This window comes from Callithrix jacchus, chromosome 14 (assembly GCF_049354715.1).
Source record: "Callithrix jacchus isolate 240 chromosome 14, calJac240_pri, whole genome shotgun sequence".
NCBI lineage: Eukaryota > Metazoa > Chordata > Mammalia > Primates > Cebidae > Callithrix > Callithrix jacchus.
In genome coordinates this window covers 12,839,510-12,857,855 of record NC_133515.1, presented here as the reverse complement: position 1 = coordinate 12,857,855, position 18,346 = coordinate 12,839,510, and the positions used below count along the sequence as shown (strand labels likewise).

General features: G+C 39.8%; 1 protein-coding gene across 1 annotated transcript in view; it reads right to left on the bottom strand.

Moving 5' to 3' along the window:
• Positions 1–1,701: 1,701 nt before the first annotated feature.
• Positions 1,702–18,346, bottom strand: part of TMEM182 (transmembrane protein 182) — a 98,233-nt gene continuing 81,588 nt past the window's right edge. Inside the window, exon 5 of the mRNA XM_035271806.3 lies at positions 1,702–3,230. Coding sequence (XP_035127697.2) covers positions 3,208–3,230 — 23 coding nt within the window. The 3' untranslated portion in view covers positions 1,702–3,207. The remainder of the gene's footprint in view (positions 3,231–18,346) is intronic.

The window sequence follows — 18,346 nt, the reverse complement described above, 5'->3', positions numbered from 1 at the left end:
TGTTTACATTTTGTCGTAAGCCCCATGAATTATGTAGCTAGTCCTAAGGGTGAGGAGCTCTCAGAAGCCATTTCTGCCTCCCTAAACTGGTAACTTGCCTGGAAGTCTCCTTCCCAGAGCAGAGAGAGAACAAAACCAGCTTGTGTGGTTGTGTCTGGGAGAAGCAGGAGAGTGCAGCTAGACCCAAAGCCACTTGAGGCACTCAGGTCCATCAGCCGCATTCTGTCCTACTTGGTCAACGTGAAACAGACCAAGTGGTCCTGCAGCAGCTCATCTTGCTCTTCTGCTCTGGTATCCACCATTACTATATTAACCACATTTCACACAGGAACCTTGGCACCATCAGAGTAGCACCACAACAACCCCCAGGTCCCCTGAACCCACCATAGCATCGACACACACTGAGATCCTACAAAGCCCTCACTGGCCCCTACACCCTCAAATCTGTTGTCAGTTTCAGGAGTTCCCATATTTAATTTCTGAAAGAATATTCATGCTATTAACAACAGCAAATCATTCATCAGTATATCAATAGAATCTAGTCAATGCTTTGCTGTTTGTGCTTTTCTTCTCTCTAGTTTAAGTTAAAAATAAGTGATGTTTTCCTTATTTATCTTAATGAACAACTTTATAGTTCTTGACATTTTAGGGATTACAGCTCCCTAAATTGGAAAAATTTTAAAAAACACAAACTTCACGTTCTTAGGTCTAACATTTGTTTTTCAAATTGAATTGGGTTGGAACTAATGTTCTAAGAATTCTTATGACATATGAAAAAATTAGAAACACCACAGGGTATCAGAGTACTGGGAATGGAAACTACCTAAGAAAACAATTAAGGTTGGAGGGAGGTACCGTAATATCATGGAGCTCTCATCTGCAGCTGGTGTTCAGGCACAGGGCGGGCAACATATATCAAATGATCGTGAGGCAATGCTAAGTTTTATGTGTTGCACTCAAGAGAGGTTCTGTCTCTAATCAGAGCATTAAATGCATTCAAAAATAACCTCTGGATTGGAGAAGTTGGAATAGCCATCAGGACTCCTAGTGTAAGGAACGCTTTCTATTAACGGTCAACCCTGCCATGACTGAAGGCTGAGAAGTTGTCTGTGGGGTAGCACAGCTGACAGAGACAAAGTTCTCTTCCCGCATCCTGCTCTGTGTGGGAGTCTCAGTGGGTCCTTTAACAGATCTAGAATCAAGTTCCTGGTTTGTAAAAGCAGAAAGTAGACAAGTCAACCAGCACTGAGAATGCTTCTGGACACGTGGCTTTGTGCTTGCTGTTTATAGAAACTTGGGCAAGTTATGTAGCCTCTTTAAACTTCCGTTTACTAATCTGGAAAATGGGAAAACAAAATCATAGCACTGACTTCATAGCATTCTTATAAGGATTCAATGAGAGCATTTTTAAAATTGCTTAGTCTTGTATCTGGCACTTAAAACATTTCAGCAAAATTAGATACCATATATCTATTAGAATGGTCAAAATCCAAAAAACAGACAGCATTAAATGCTGATGAGGATGCGGAACAACAGTCACCTTCCTTCATTGCTGGTGGGAATGCAAAATTGTCCAGCTACTTTGGAAGACAATTTGGAGGTTTCTTAGAAAATTTAACATATTCTTACCATATGATCCAACAAATACGCCCTTTGTATTTACCCAAAGCAGTTAAAAAAAAATTGTGTCCTCACAAAACTGCACGTGGATGTTTATTGCCACTTTATTCATAATTGGCAAAACTTAGAAAAAAACAACATATCCTTCACTAGGCAAATAGATAAACTGTGGTGCATCCAAACTAGGGAATATTATTCAGTGCTAAAAAGGCATGAGCTATCAAGCCATAACAAGAGGTAGAAGAAGCTTCAATACATATTGCTAAGTGAAATAACCCAATCTGAAAAGACTACATACTGTATGATTCTGACAATAGAAAATTCCGAAAAGCACAAAGCTATGCAAATGGTGAAAAGATCCGTGGTTTTCAGGGGTTGGGTGGGATAAGCAGATGATACACAGAGGATTTTTAGGGCAGGGAAAACCATTCTGTATGTACTATAATGGTGGATACATTTGTCCAAACCTAACACCAAGTCTGTATAGCACTAAGAGTAAAACACCTAAGTGAAGTGTGGACTTTGGGTGCTTATGATGTGTTATGAAGGCTCCTAAATTGTAACAAATGCACCACTGTAGTGGAGGATGATGTTAACAGGGGAGGCTGTGCCTGTGTGTGTGCAGGGGCACATGAGAAATTTCTGTACTTTCTACTTAATATTGCTGTGAACCAAAAACTACTATAAAAATGCCGATTTTCACAGTTGAGTCATGATTATTGTTATTTAAAACCCCCTCTAGCCTTGGATTCCAATGTTATATGTAGCCAATATATATTTGTTGAATGAAGTTACCATTTGCCAAGCATTTGTGTTATCCTGGCCTCTGGTGGTGACTCTGCAGAGATGTCATAATTCTTCCTACTGCATTTAGCATTTCTACAGCACTTCTCTCTGATCTTGGCTTTCCTGTGAGCTGTTACAATCACTGAGTATTTTCCACCCCACCCGCCACAATTGCTTTGTGTGCAGCTGATTACCATTATTATCCTTAATTTCCAAAGGAGGAAACAGGCACAATAAGTGCTTATCTAGAAGGTGTTATTTGGGCATAAGTAATACCTCAGGTGCAACAGGTGAGGCACAATTTGCATCTTGGCATTAAATTAGAAATAGACCCCAGGAATATTTTATTCCTAAGGTAACAACTGGCACGTGGAAAGCCCTGAGTGACTGACAAAGGCTTGGCTTTTGTAACAGCTTGGTAAAAAATTGAGAGTTCAAGTCACCTGCTTATATGTTGGACTGCTCTAGAACTGCAGGAGCCCTGAGCCTGTTTAGCTGGTGTGAAATGAGTAGTGAGCCTGACCAATAGACTAAGTATTCAGAGACCCTGGATCCTACAACCAACTCTGCACTGTCATAGTCATACGACCTTGGCAAGTCATTGAAAGCTGTTAAGCATCAGTTTTGTTTTGCTTTTCTATTTGTAGAGATTACACTTCCACTGATCTGCACAGCTCTCAAGGCTCACTTGTCTGTTGGAATGAGATGGTGCATCTGAAAGTGGGTTGGAGACTATGGGCACTGGCAGATGCTTGTACATTCCACTTCACTTCCATCCCCCCATCTTCTAGATTTCTCTTTTCAGCAGAGGATCCCAAGAGAAGCTAAGAAAAAATAAAAAGGAAAATGTTACATATGCAGAAAAAAATAGACAAGTCCTAAAATGGTAAATGGAGGAGGGTTTTTTCTTTATAGAGACTGTTGTACATGAAGCTCATCAATGGATAATTCTTCCGCATTAGAATTCAGGCCACAGCAAAGTAGGGATGGCTATAGGCAGCCGTGATATTACCAGAGATATATTTAGACCTATATACCTTTGTGGTCACACATCACAGAGCAGGGAAAATGAAATGCAAGTCCACGCACTGATGGGAAGCACTGAATCCTTGCTCGTCATACATACATACTATTTCACTTATATATTTACTAAACTGATAATTAACATAAGGTTATCTAGGTTCCATGGCTGACCCAGGTCCTGTTTACACAAATGGGATGAGTTATTAACTTAGCAGACCCCATCTTAATCAATAGAGGAATTATGCCATCACCAGGAACAGGATATGCTAATATTGTGTGTCCTCTGATACAATGTGCTGGGAAGGGCACATCGCCTCTGTGGTATTCCTTCCCAAAATTTATGGCTCCAATCTATCAAAACATCAGACAAATCTAAATGAGATACACTAGACAAGGTCCTCGACCAGCACTTTTCAAATGTTTCAAGGTCATGAAAGACAAGGAAAAACTGAGACATTGTCACAGATGAGAGGAGACATTGTAACTAAATGTATGGCGGGATCCTGGACCCAATCCTGGAATAGAGAAAGGATACTGGAGGAAAGACTAGTGAATTCCTAACGAGGGTTGTGGTTTAGTTAATGGTTTTGTACCAAGGTTAACTTCCTTTTGAGAGTTGAACCATGGTTTCCTGGGATTTTAATGTTGGAGGAAATACATCAGGGTGTGTGTGGGAGCTCTCCATTCTTTTTGCAGCTCTTCTGTACATGTAAATGTATTTCGAAATTAAAAGTTTAAAAAATAAACATATTGCTTGACCTGATTTCTAGTCCCCATGCACAATTCCAGGGAGAAATCAGAGCTGCAATTGGATCCGGTGATGGGAAGGGGATGATATCTAAGTCATCTAAATTGATGCAAAGACTCCAAATTAACATGGTTGTTATTCTTGCAAAAAGTCTATCTATGACTGATTTATACCAGACTATGAACAAATAACTGAGAATTAGTTCAGTAAGCCCCTGCCAGCAACCCTCTCCTCCCTAACCCACCACTCCTCCTCCAGCCTCCCACCTGCCTGAGAAAGGGGACCTCCTCCTTGAAATCATAGCATGTTCCAATTTTTGTGTAAACCACTGCAAAGGCACTGACTCTTTTTCTTTTTGTATTGTTCCCATGAAGTGTGCCATTAGGGGCTCAGAATAATAAAGACTGCTGTCATAATTAAGCTCCGGGATGTATTTCAAAGACTCACAGACATTAGAGATGAGAAAGACCCGGCAGGTCATCCAAGCCTGTCTCCCTGCCAGTGCAGGATGGCTGTGTGCAATTTGGAAGATCTGTTATCAGGCTATAAAAATTCTAAACTATTCAAAAAATTACCACATTGTATAAATTATAATAACAAGTTTACCTTATTCCTGGGCAATTCTTGAGTGCGTGTGTGGTGGGGGGAGAAAGTAAGTCACTGAATAGCTTTCTAAAAACAATTACTGTCTTATTTAGAATATATTTTCCAAGGTGAAAGTGTGGTTATTTTCTGCTCACTGTGACAGCCTGTGCTTATTGTTATGCAAGAGTTGTCTTCCTGCATCTGATAATTTAAAATTTAGCACTGACCCCAGCTGTCCCTCAAATGATATTATAAATGTGCTTGCAATAGTTCCAACTTCTTCTGGCTTTTATTTAAGTGCTGGACTTGAGCACAGATGCATAGGATTCTGCCTCTGGCTCAGACATCCTACCCCCAGTACCATCATTCTTTAAGAATAAAGGCTGGAAGGAAATACTTCAAAGGCCTTCAAAGAATGAAACTCAAGGCATTACACCTTATTAAGTTGAGCGAGGCCTTTTTTCGACCAGAATTGTGAAATGACTGTGATGTATGTGTTGATTTACAATCCCGGTAGAAATGAACAAAACAACTACAACAATACTAAAAGATGTAATTTCAAGGGAAAAAGTTTAGAGGAATATTGAGGAGAATTACTTAATAAAATAGTTAATTTATAGTCCAGAAAAACATCCCTGGAATATATCTGAATTCTAACAAAATGGCCTAGCAGAATAAAGGATATAGGCAGATAAGATCCAGTGAAATACATGACCACTGTACCCATCAAGAGTGGATATCCGTCTGTCACTCTATCATGCCAGGTATGGGTATATCAGAGCATGGCAATATGAAATATGTCAACATTTCCCATTGCCTTCTTGAGTTTTCTCTACTTGGCATACACAATTCACCTTTACATAATACATACAAAACTGTGGGTTATGTCCTATGAAAAGAAGGAATATTGTCACAAGTTAACTATGCCTAGCTCTTCTTTGCAATCAGTCAGTGGTTGGGCACCCCACATTTGCAATAAGTCATGGTGGAGACCCACATTAAGAAGCATATCCCAACACCCAGAGGTTCTGTGTTCGACACCCTTCATCACTCTTTTTTTCTTTTCTTTCTTTTTTTTGAGGGGGACAGAGTCTAGCTCTGTTGCACAAGTTGGAGTGCAGTGGCATGATTTCAGCTCACTGACACCTCCATCTCCCAGGTTTGAGCGATTCTCATGCCTCAGCCTCCTGAGTAGCTGGGACTACAAGCATGCACCACCACACCCAGCTACTTTTTGTATTTTTAGAAGAGACTGGGTTTCACCATGTTGGCCAGGCTAGTATCAAACTCCTGACCTTAGGTGATCTGCCCACCTCGGCCTCTCAAAGTGCTGGGATTACAGGGGTGAGCCACCAAGCCCAGCCCACCACTCTTCTTCTTTTAAGATGATTGCATGTTAACACACATGGTTATGTATGCAGGCTACACCCTGTTTATGCTTCAAACTTTCATTTGTTTGTTAAAATGTAGAATATATTTAAAATGCTGGCAAGGATGTGGAGAAAATGGAACATTCATGCACTGTCAGTGGGAATGCAAATTAGTACAACCATTATGGAGAACAGTTTGGAGACTGCTCAAAAAACTAAAAATTGAGCTACCACATGATCCAGCAATCCCACCGCTGGATGTATACCCAAAAGACAGGAAATCGGTGTATTAAAGAGACATCTGCATTTTTATGTTTGCTGCAGCACTGTTCACAATGGCTGAGATTTAGAACCAACCTGTGTCCATCAACAGATGAGCATATAAAGAAAATGCGGTACATATACACAAAGGAGTACTATTCAGCCATAAAAAAGAATGAGATCCAGTCATTTGGAATAACATGGATGGAACTGGAGGAGATCATCATGTTAAGTGAAATAAGCCAGGCACAGAAAGAGAAACATCACATGTTATCACTTATTTGTGGGATTTAAATATCAAATCAGTTGAGCTCATGGACATAGACAGTAGAAGGCTGGTTACCAGAGGCTGGGAAGGGTAGTGGAAGGGTAGAGGAAGGGTGAAGGTGAGGATGGTTAGCATATATGAAAAAAGTAGTTATAAAAGATGAATAAGACCTACTATATGATAGCACAATAGGGTAACAATAATAAATAATAAGTTAATTGTATATTTTTCAATAACTTAAACAGCGTAATTTGGTTGTTTGTAACTCAAAGGATAAAATGCTTGAGGGGATGGATACCCTACTCTCCATGATGTGCTCTTTTCACATTGCATGCCACCATCAGAACATCTCATGTACCTCATACATATATATCTACTGTGTACCTAGAAAAATTAAAAACAAATACATAAATCCAGAGCCCAAAAAAAGCACTTGGAATTCATTTTTTCAAAATCCCAGTGTTGTAAATAAAGCTTACTTCCCAGGTTAGCCCATGATATTCATAATTAGAGCTAGTATCATGGTCTTGACCATATCTATACACAGAACCCTTAAAACCCAAGTGCTGAAATCCCCATGAGTTCACACAGCCATTGGTGCCTGATGCCAGCAACCCTTCACTTGAGTGTTGACTCTCCCATCCACTGAGAAAGCATAGTCATTTATATGAAGTGGTTGACACAATTGATTGCTCATTAAGTCTGAGTATTGTGGTTCTGAAAAATAATAGGTAAAGATTTAGACACATGAAAACAGCAAAAGCCATAAGACATCTCCATGACCACAACAAGGAATGGCCAACAGATTACAACTCACATAGATGCAGAAGACATAAACTCTTAGTCGGGACTGGGTGAACACTATCATCTCAACAAACACGGCTTTCTCCATTCCCTTAATGGCATACAAGTAATATGAACAAACTTCCCTTTACCCTTCAATTATCACTCTTACTGGTAATATGGACGGGAACCTGTTGTGGGAAAACAGCTCCTAAATTTTCCTTTTCTGTTCTGGTTTGGATCCTTGGTTTCCAAATATGGGGAAACCTTCAATCCAGTTTAATTGGGGGAGGAGAGTGGACAAGCAAAATACATAATGCAAGAAGGGAAAGCCTCACAAAAAGCCAAGAACAGAAATCATAAAGCCCCAGGCTACCTGGATCCTGGCTCTGGAGGCAGGGCAGCTCCAACAGCAAAAAAAAAAAAAAAAAAAAAAGCCTCTGGACCTCTCAAGAGCCCTTTGTTATCCAACGGACTCCTCTACACTCTCCATGTGAGTGGCTTTCTGACCTGCTAGCAAAAGCTCATATACTGTCTCATGGTCTCTGTCACCTAAGCCTGTGCCCATGCATAGCTCATCACTGGCTCTACTCTTCCCACGGTGACTTTTGGAGCATCCTTCAGGCTTCTGTCTCTACTTCTAACACCTTCTGATATGTCCCCAGTATAAATTTCTGTCAAGGTAGAGATGGGGGAGAAAAGAGAAAGAAAGGTGGGAGAGGGAGAAGAACCTGATGCCCAACCCACCTTTCTTTGGCCAGTGGCTATAGGTCACAACTTATAAGTCGTTGGATGGCTTTGGATTGGCTGTCCTCCAGTCAGATGTTCCACCCTGATGCAATTAGCATACAAATCCTGTGACATAAACTAAGAACCTATCCCCTAGAAGGCATAAAAGAAGTCAGATCTGTGGCGTTACTGTCCCCTAAGGCTTCTGCCCATATATTGCCCATTACTGTCAAAATACATGATGCAAAAAGGTGCTGATAAGCACCTTTTCTTAAATGTATTTCAATGGCGTGCTCTAAGAAAATTAAAAATGCTTACTCTAGTAACATTCAGTATAGATAAAGGGACCAGTGCTACCTGGTTAGGAGTGCCAGCTACCCCACAACCTCAGCCTTCTACTTAAACTTCTCGTGCTGAGAACTGAAGAAAGAACTTGTTCATCAGGAGCATTAAAAGAGAAAGATGGAACCCAGAATATTGCTAACTTGTGCTCTGTTACAACTATTTAAATGAACAACTTTTATTTTTCTAAATAACCATAAATGGTCCACAGAATATTTTCTCAATATACATATTCACAGGCTGCTCTTCATACCTCTTATTTCCTGGAAATCTAATCTCAGGCAATTTCAGGTTAAATGTTTAGTCTTACAGTCATTTTAGATTTTACTCCTTCATTTTTCATTCTCCAGTTTCTTCTAAGTCATCAATAAAAGTGAACTTGCCCTGGGCAGAAACTTCACAGCAGCATGACCCACTCACTCCATGCAGACAACAACTACTGAGCTCCTATTGGCGTGCAGCCTAGTGTGGAGACTTGGACAGAGAAGGTTCAACTAGAAAAGTTAGGAGAAAAGCCCAGGGCTCCAGAAATCTTGGGCAGACCGTCAAAGACACTTCCCTCACCTTGACCATCACTGGGAAACGTTAACTGCCATGTAAACCTTGACCAACAGGCTATCTCCTACCAGAAGGAGAGGTGTCAAAACCATGACTGATTACCTGATGACTTTTGCAGAGATGTCATGCAGCAACCTGAAACTTGAGCTGACTACCTTGCTCTTCAAGGTCTCTATTTCACTGTTTCAATTACACAGACAGAAAAATGTAAGTAATATTGTTCCTAAGGTCTTGACACCTATCAGCCATGAGTAGAACTAGTGTCTCCATGCCCACTCTCCCTCACGTGCTAGTAATTCTAACAGTTTGCTCTGACAGTGGTTTACTCCATTACATGTGATCTCCTGAGACATACTTCACACTTTTTGAGCACTCATTGGGTGGGGATTTGTTTTCTCCTCCCTGGTTAATAACTACAGAGAGCCATGCCTCCAAACCAAGTCACGTTCCGAAACATTTTTATTGCTCTACATGTAAAGCCACAAGTCACTTTTATTTATTTATTTATTTAATTTTGAGATGGAGTCTTACTCTGTCCCCCAAGCTGAAGTATAGTGGCAGGATCTTGGCTCACTGCAACCTTCGCCTCTCAGGTTCATGTGATTCTTCTGCCTCAGCCTCCTGAGCAGCTGGGATTACTGGTGTCCACCATCCAACCCAGTGAATTTTTTGTATTTTTGGTAGAGAAGCTGTTTTGCCATGTTGGTGAGGCTGGTCTCAAACTCCTCACTTCAGGTGATCTGCTCACCTTGGCCTCCCAAACTGCTGGGCTTACAGGCTTGAGCCACCACACCCAGCCTAAGCAACAAGTCAGTTTTATCCAGTGTACATATTAGCCAAATCTTTGTGGAGGTTGCTCGTTTGTTTTTCTTGAATATTCTGTGAAATTCCAGTCTGGTGGAGGGTAAAGAAGGAGAGGAAAACAGTTGCTTTCCTAACACTAAGCACTCAACCACTTTCAAATCTTGTCATAGGCTCCTTAGGCAGGGGCAAAATGGTTTCTTTTCAAGAAAAATCTTCCAAGATCAGCAATGCACAAAGTACTTTGATTTGAAAGGAGTGAAAGAAAGGATAAGACAGCAAAGGAAAAGGAAGCCTGGAGACAGCACAGAAACCCAGACTGGAGGGCCTTGAAGCTGAGAATGTTTCTGAAGTTGTTCACAAATGCTGCATCTACCCTTGACAGGTCATTTCATTCCATTTAGCACTTTTTATTCACAGTGGCTTATAAGCTCTTAAGCAAATGTAGAAGAAATAAAAAGCTAACATATCTGGTAGTATAGTACATCAGACTGACAACCCAACTGAATTTCCTCTGCATTTTGAGCAAGACACTTCCAAAAAGAAATAATACAGAAAGAAAAGAGCAGGCGGATCATAGAGATCATGGCTTCACGTTTAATTTCAAAGAAGAAGACCTGAGCTGGTTTCTGTTTAGATCAGTGGTACACCAGTGGGAACATGGTGCCTGGCGCTGCAGCACAGTAACATGATCTGTGCTAAAAATAGCTGCCAAATAGCCATGTGGTGGCTGGCAGCATGCTACATGTTGTGATGAGAGCGACCCGTTTCAAAGGGAAGCCACACAACACAAGAGCAAGTAAAGCTGAGGTGCAGGGGAGCAGTTCTTCATTATCTTGCAGTGTTTTCCTTTTTATATGTATTAAAATGTATTCCTCACTTTAAAAGACCACTAATTCAATACTAATTTTTTGTTTTTTGGTTGGCCAACCAGCCACATTTGGAAACACATCCAAGTAATTTCTGAGATGGTTTATCTTCTTTGATGGCCTGTTTCCTCCTAAAGGGACATGATATTACTATTGCCAACCCCTCCCTGAAGTTTTCCCAGCTCTGATCATGCTCCTGGGCAATCTCAGACATGTGGAGGCAGTGAGAAGTAAGAAGTCCCTAAGATGAGTGTAGGGATGAAAAAATAATAATAATTCGTACTGAAGAAACTGTATCCAGTGACTTCTGAATAGTAAGTCAGAAATCTTGGGTCAGAAACTCTAAAAACCTGGTATGGTGATTGAAAACTAGAATAATAAAATAACAATAGTTGGTAACATTTACTGAACACTTACTTTGTGTCAGATACTTTTGAAAACACGTTACATAAATGTTATCAGTGTCCCTGCTTCATTGATGAAGAGACTGAGGCACACGAAGTTTATACAATTGCTCAACACCACATTGCCAATGGTGGAAGTTGGATCCCAGCCCTAGCCATCTCTCTCTCTCCAGGAACCTCTCTCTCAACCAAAATAGCCCCCACTGCCACTCTAAGGAACACTGATTGGGAACTTTGTTAAAAGCCAGTCTGGTGGAACTGACACCACCAGACAAAGTAAGAAAAGCTACTGGCATGTAGCTTGTAACTGTGTTAAAAAGACTGCGTGCTGCACTGGGGCTTTGCCCAGTTATTTTGCTTGGAGGAAAGTGAAAAGCTCAATAACTTGCCTGAGGGCATCCAGGTAAGCTTCAGATGCAGAATTTTTCTCCCTACCACATACCTGGATGCCCTCATAAATGCTGTGAGTCATGGCACCATGACATAGCCCATGGTCCCACTTAATGCTTCAAGCCCAAAAACTAAATCACAGTGAGCGGCCAGTGGAGAATTTAAAAGTGGCCGATTTTATGCAATTCAGTTGTTCGTTCGTGCAATTAACTCAACATGTAGCCTCAAACAGTTGTTCTGTTGTCATTCAAAAGGTTCAAAACATATTTTCTCTGCTATTAGGAAGAAACCAGTTGGTATCATGGAGAGAACATGGAGACTCAAACACCTGGATATCCACCTCCAATGCTTTTTGGTGGAGTGGCCGCGGGTGAGTTACCTACCCTTTTAGTTTCGGTTCCCTCAACTCCCCAGTGGGCGTGACACTAACAGACAAAGCAAGAAAAGTTACTGGCATGTAGAAATGCTCAAATATAATGATCATTGCCATTGTGAATCTTGTCTTGACTTTCATTTAGTTGAATTTTAAAGAGGATGTTTTATTATTTATAGGATTTCAATTGTCCACAATTATTTCACCCACAATAACTTTGGGTGGATAATCACTATTAGTCCTCTGTTTTTAAATAACATCACCTGGAAAACGCAAAGTGGCTCAGAAAAACCAATGGGCTGCCTAAGGCCGAAGACTCAAAACGTGTCAGCATGAGTCTGACCTGTGCTGGCGTGGCTGTCATTCAAAGTCTTGATGATACTGGAAATATTTAAAGATACAAAAAAAAAAAATGTTAAAATGATACAATTAAGTAAGAAACTAAGTTTAGGAAAGTGCTCTGTATTACCCCCTTCTTGTTACCTATTAGAACTATTAACACCACGTGACTCCGAGAGTGGAATTATGGGTAAAAGTTGTTTCTTCCTTTCTGTTCCTTTGTACTTTTTGAATTATCTAATGAATATGCATTACTTTTGTAAAGAAAACAGCTTGGAATATTAAAATATTTCTTTACTGTCTTCTTTTGCGGTCTTATTGTGTCTTCCAATAGGCAGTAACAGACCTTAGATACCATGAGCTTTTCTAAAAGGTTGATAGGTACTGAAATTTTTGCTTTTGAGGCTCATCATTTCATAATTAAAACAACAATGTTATGAAGCAACAATGCTATGAATGCAATTTGGAATATGTCTGTAGTAGTCCCTTCTCACACTACTATAAAGAAACACCTGAGATTGGGAAATTGATAAAGAAAAGAGGATTAATTAGCTCATGGTTCCTCATGCTGTGAAGGAAGCATGGCTAAGGAAGCCTCAGGAAACTTTCAATCATAGCAGAAGGCAACAGGGAAGTAGGTACATCTTACATGGCCAGATCAGAAAGAAGACAGAGAAGGGGAAGATGCTGCACACTTTTAAACAACCAAATCTTGTGAGCACTCACTATCATGAGAATAGCAAAGAGGAAGTCCACTCCCATGATCCAAACACCTCCCACCAGACTCCTCCCCCAACACTGGAGATGACAATTTGACGTGAGATTTGGGCAGGGACACGAATCCAAAGCAGATCAAAATGTTGCTATCCACAATCACTGAGGACAGGTAAAAGTATTAAATATTACAAACTGGTGAAGATGCCAAAGATCAGTCAAAAACTACAGTATCTATCAGCATAAGACATAGTCATTTATTGTGATGCAGTCAATTGAGCCAGGTATATAGAGTGGTAAAAATGACTTTTCTCCCACATCACCTCTTAAGAATCAAATACCCCACTTTTATTAACAGAAAATTAAATACAAGAATTGCTTAGAATCCAAATTGAGTCAACTTTTAAAACCCTCTTTCTGAATCTTTTATTTCATCATCCCTCTTTCATAAGCTGCACTTTCCATTTTTCTTATGGCACTTTTCTTGCTCAAAAAGGACAACTTCAATGATGTGGAATCTATTAACAAGTCTGATGTTCTAGTGCAGTATTATTTTATGCCTTTTGATTGTCCTTAGACAGAAAGCTGAGTATTCCCATTAAGCCAGTGGATAGCTTTGGACAGTCACTGGGATTCTTCTAGATTGGAACAAAACTAAACTAATGTTGAGAACGTGTTATTGAGTGACATTGCTTCACCTTCTTTCTAAGGTCTCATTTGAATGGGTTTGCATATCTTGTTTAAAAGTTAATCTAAGCATAACTCCTTGAGGATGCATTATGTGCTATTTTCTTTCAGTGAATGGAACTGTTTGAGAAGGAGAGAACTCTGTCATCTAGTGTTGAAAACATACTATTCAAATATACTTCACATTTTTTCTAAGGTATTAAAAATCAAATGCCATCAAAAAGAAATAAGAAATTTCCTTCTCAAAATATTTATCTTGAGAATCAAGTCAGGGGAAAATTTAACCTCACTAGCAAGATGGAATCTTCCATATATACACTAACATCCTAACAGACTGAGACACTGTCATTTTCTATTCCTGCTCACCCATGTTAAAAGACCTATCTTTCAACTGTGTTGACTCTTGAGGAACTTATTTTTGTGCTTTGAGTATAAGCAGTGAAGACTATTGCATTTGACCTGTAATAGTAAAAGGTAAACCCCAACACCTGATGCTGAAAGTAGTACATAATAAATGAACAATAGGAATTATGTTTGGTTGGTTGGTTTTACTGCTGCTACTGCTGCTGCTGCTGCTTCTTCTCCTTCTTCTTCATTTTTTTTTTTTTTTTTGTCAAACTGAATGCACTGAGTGCTTTCTACATCCTGGGTATTTACCTTGAGGTGAGGCAGGCACCACTGCCCCTCCACACATATGTTGGCAGGCTCCACACTCCACTTTTTTCATGATCCTCTCCACGCAATCAACTCCTTTGTACAAAATAATGTTCAAAGTACACACACTTGCCCTTGTTTCCCTGGGTGTTCAGAATGCTTTCTTTTGATCCCACATTCTCTTCTACTCACTTCCATGGCTCTGCTCTGCTTCAAAGACAGTCTGTTTCAGAAGCTGCACAACAGCTTTTTCCACTCTCTCACCTCCCATTAACTCTTCAAATCAATCACATCTGGCTTCCAGTGCCATCACAACACCAAAACTTCTGTAGTCACCATCTCCAAAGGTCACCTTTTTCCCTGTCCTATGGATCTTCTCAGTGCCACTGGTAAAGATAAAAACTCACTCTCTTCAAAACATATTCCTTCTGGGTTTCCTTGACATCACATTTCCCATTAATTCTTCATTGTCTATTTCTGGTCTCTCTGCAGGCTCAGTCTTCTGCTTATCCTCCCCTGTTGGGTTCTCCAGTACACAGAGGATCAGTCTCTCTAGCTCACCTCCTCCGGGGTCTAATCTTTGCCATGGTTTTATATGGGGCAACTCACCAATGTACATCTCCAGGCTCATATTGCTCCTCTGAACTAATTGCCAAATATAACTGTTTTATAAAATTTATTGACATATACTAGTTGCACATATTTTGGGAGTATATTTGATGTTTTGATGCCTGCATACAATGTGCAATTATCATATCAGGGTAATAGGGACATCCATCTCCTCAAACATTTACCTTAAGCAGTGCATTTTTAAATAGGGTGGTTGGGGATGATTTCCTGAGAAGGTAACTTTTGAACAAAGACCTAAACGAGATGAGAGACTGAATAGGGACCACTGTATTAGGCCATTCTTGCCCTGCTATAAAGAAATACCTGATACTGTGTAATTTATAAAGAAAAGAGGCTTAATTGTCTCACGTTTCTGCAAGCTATAAAGGAAGCATGGCACTGGCATCTGCTTAGCTTCTGGAGAGGACTGAGGGAACTTTTACTCATGACAGAAGGCAAAGAGGGAGTAGATATGTCACATGGCTGAGCGGGAGCAAGAGAGAGTGGGGGAGGAAGTGCCACTCAATTACATCTCGTGAGAATGCACTCACTATGGCAAGGATAGATCCAAGCCATTATGCTGATGACCCAAACGCCTCCCACAAAGCCCCACATCCAACATTGGGGATTGTAATTAACATGAGATGTGGGGACAAATACCCAAACTATATTAACCACTATGTGCAATTGTGCAAGTCACAGTCTGCTTAATTTGAAAGATTTCAGTTATGACAACATAATGCAGACTATATGTTATGTTCAAGACTGTGGAGTCTGGAGTGTACCCTGGCATGTCTGAGGCACAGAGTGAGTGTGGGAAAGAGTAGAAAATAAGGTTGGAGAAGTAAGGCGTCAGCTTCTACAGTGTCCTGTGGTCACTGTAAGACTTGAAAAATTCAACTCTTTTACCAGGGTTGAAACGTGGACATGTCACAGGCATCTCAAACATGACACCATGAACATGAACCATGAATTTCTGTCCCCTCAAAACTGTTCTCCTCCTGTCTTCGCCATCCAGCCATTTGCTTAAGCTAGAAATCTGAAGTCATTCTTGGTTCTTCCCTGTCCTCATCCTCTATCTAACTCACAGCAAGTCCTTTCAACTTTGCCCTCAAAATATACCATAGTGACCTAAGGGCTTTGAATGATTGGGCCCTTCTTGCTTCTCACAAAGCACCCCTTTTCAATACCCAGCCACACAAGCTGCCTTGCAGAACATGTCAAGTTTTTTTCTGCTTTCAGGCCTTTTATTCCACTTGCTCCCTTCCCTGAAATGCTTTTGTTTCCACTTTTCACCCAGTTAGCCCCTTTTTATCTCTCGTGTGTCAGAATTGTCAGAATTCTTGCCTTACAAAGAATTTCTCTTACTATCCAACAAACATGGTTTCAATCTCTCATTCTGTTTTTATGCATTTTTTCCTAGAGGATTTATCACAATCGATAAAGTCAAAGTTATTTTTTTTACTTGTCTGTTGTCTATATCCCTTGCTTGAATCTTAGTTTAAGAAATAAAAAGACCATGTCTGTTTTGTTCAGTAATATGTATCTAACATCTAGTGCCATTTGTGACAAATAGCATGTATGCAATTACTGTTTGTTGAATAAACTAGTGAACGTTTCTGATGAAGAAACTGAGTCAAAGTGAAGTAGAATGATATGGCAAATTGCAAGTTTACAATCCAGAATTGGAAATCAGCTCTCCAAATACAGGCTCATCACCTTCCCCACAACACCCTAGGAACCTCCCTTCAGGGGACCCAGATAAGGAGTTGACAGGGAACCAATCAGTATAAGGGGATTGAAAGTATAAACCAACCAAGGCATGGGTATTTAGAAAGAAATTATTTTGCCCAAAAAGGTTTATAACTATTTTTTTTTTTTTTGAGATGGAGTCTTGCTCTATCGCCAGGCTGTAGTGCAGTGGCACAATCTCCACTCACTGCAACCTCTGCCTCCCGGGTTCAAGTGATTCTTCCACCTCAGCCTCCCGAGTAGCTGTGACTACAGGTGTGTGCCAAAAGCCTGGCTAATTTTTGTATTTTTAGTAGAGACGGGGTTTCACCATTTTGGCCAGGATGGTCTTGATCTCTTGACCTTGTGATCCATCTGCCTCGGCTTCCCCAAGTGCTGGGATTATAGGCATCAGCCACCGCACCCAGCCTGTGACTATTAAATAAATACTTATTGACAGCAATCAATTGCCAGATGGTGTACAGAAGATGTTCAAAAACACAATCATTGTCATTGGCATTTATAGGGAAAACATAACTAGTTCATTGCATATGCACCACCACATAAGCTCTTCATCCAAGGAAGAGAAGGCCGTGGTAGCACTTATTTGCCGCAACCCCTCACTCACCACTAGAACAAGCATGCAACAGCAGAAAGATAAAACATGCTCTCCTTTCCGGCAAAACTTAAGAGCTTGTGAATGCCTGAAACAGATATTCTGATATGTGTATATGCACATATAATATAATGTAAGCATTTCTTATATGCATACATGTATACACTAGAGCATATATTTTTATACATACACATACATTATGTATATATATTGAGCACACATGTGTAATCAGACATATATAGGCATGTATATATATAGAGTTCTATATACATACATACAAACATATGTATACAGTTTTATTTGAATCCATATATACATATACATGCATACTATATATATATATATATATATATATATATGCCTAGGTATGTGGTTATAGGTACACACAGACAGGTTAATTCAACTTTCTATTTCACATATCTTTCAGATATTTACATATACCCACAAAACTTTTTTGAGAAAAACTTCCTTTGTGTTTTGGGGGTATGAAAACAATATATCAATGTTTCTTATAGTGCCTTTATACATGCTAGACCAAAATAGGAGACTTAAAGCATTATTCTTCTACACATCACTCTTTTGTATTCTATGTTGTTTAAATATCTATTCATTTAGGTAGTTTTCAACATCAATACTATGTGCAAGCACTGGTAAATTTTTTAACAGGGAAGTCTCTTTAGAATTAATGGGAAAAATGCTAAGAAAAGAAAAAAAGGAATTGCCATGTAAAGGGAGAACCATCCTTTTCAGTGAATTATATCACTATAACTCCTAGACATCCAGAAGCATATGAAAATCTTAGCTGCATTGCACTTATTTTATCCCAGTGAGCCCTCTCCTTCCCTACATTACCTGAGTAATACTCAGATTCCATGCAGGATACCAACTACTTCAACCATGCTTATTTCATAAACCCAAGGTAAACTATCCTGTCATTCGAGTGAACTAGGAAGACCATCATCATTTGAAGAATCCAAATCATTCTAATTTAGTTACTTATATGGATAATGTATAGATACAGAGAGTATCTATAGAGATCAATTTAACTGTATAATTTAGATATAGATAGAATTAAACAGAATTATT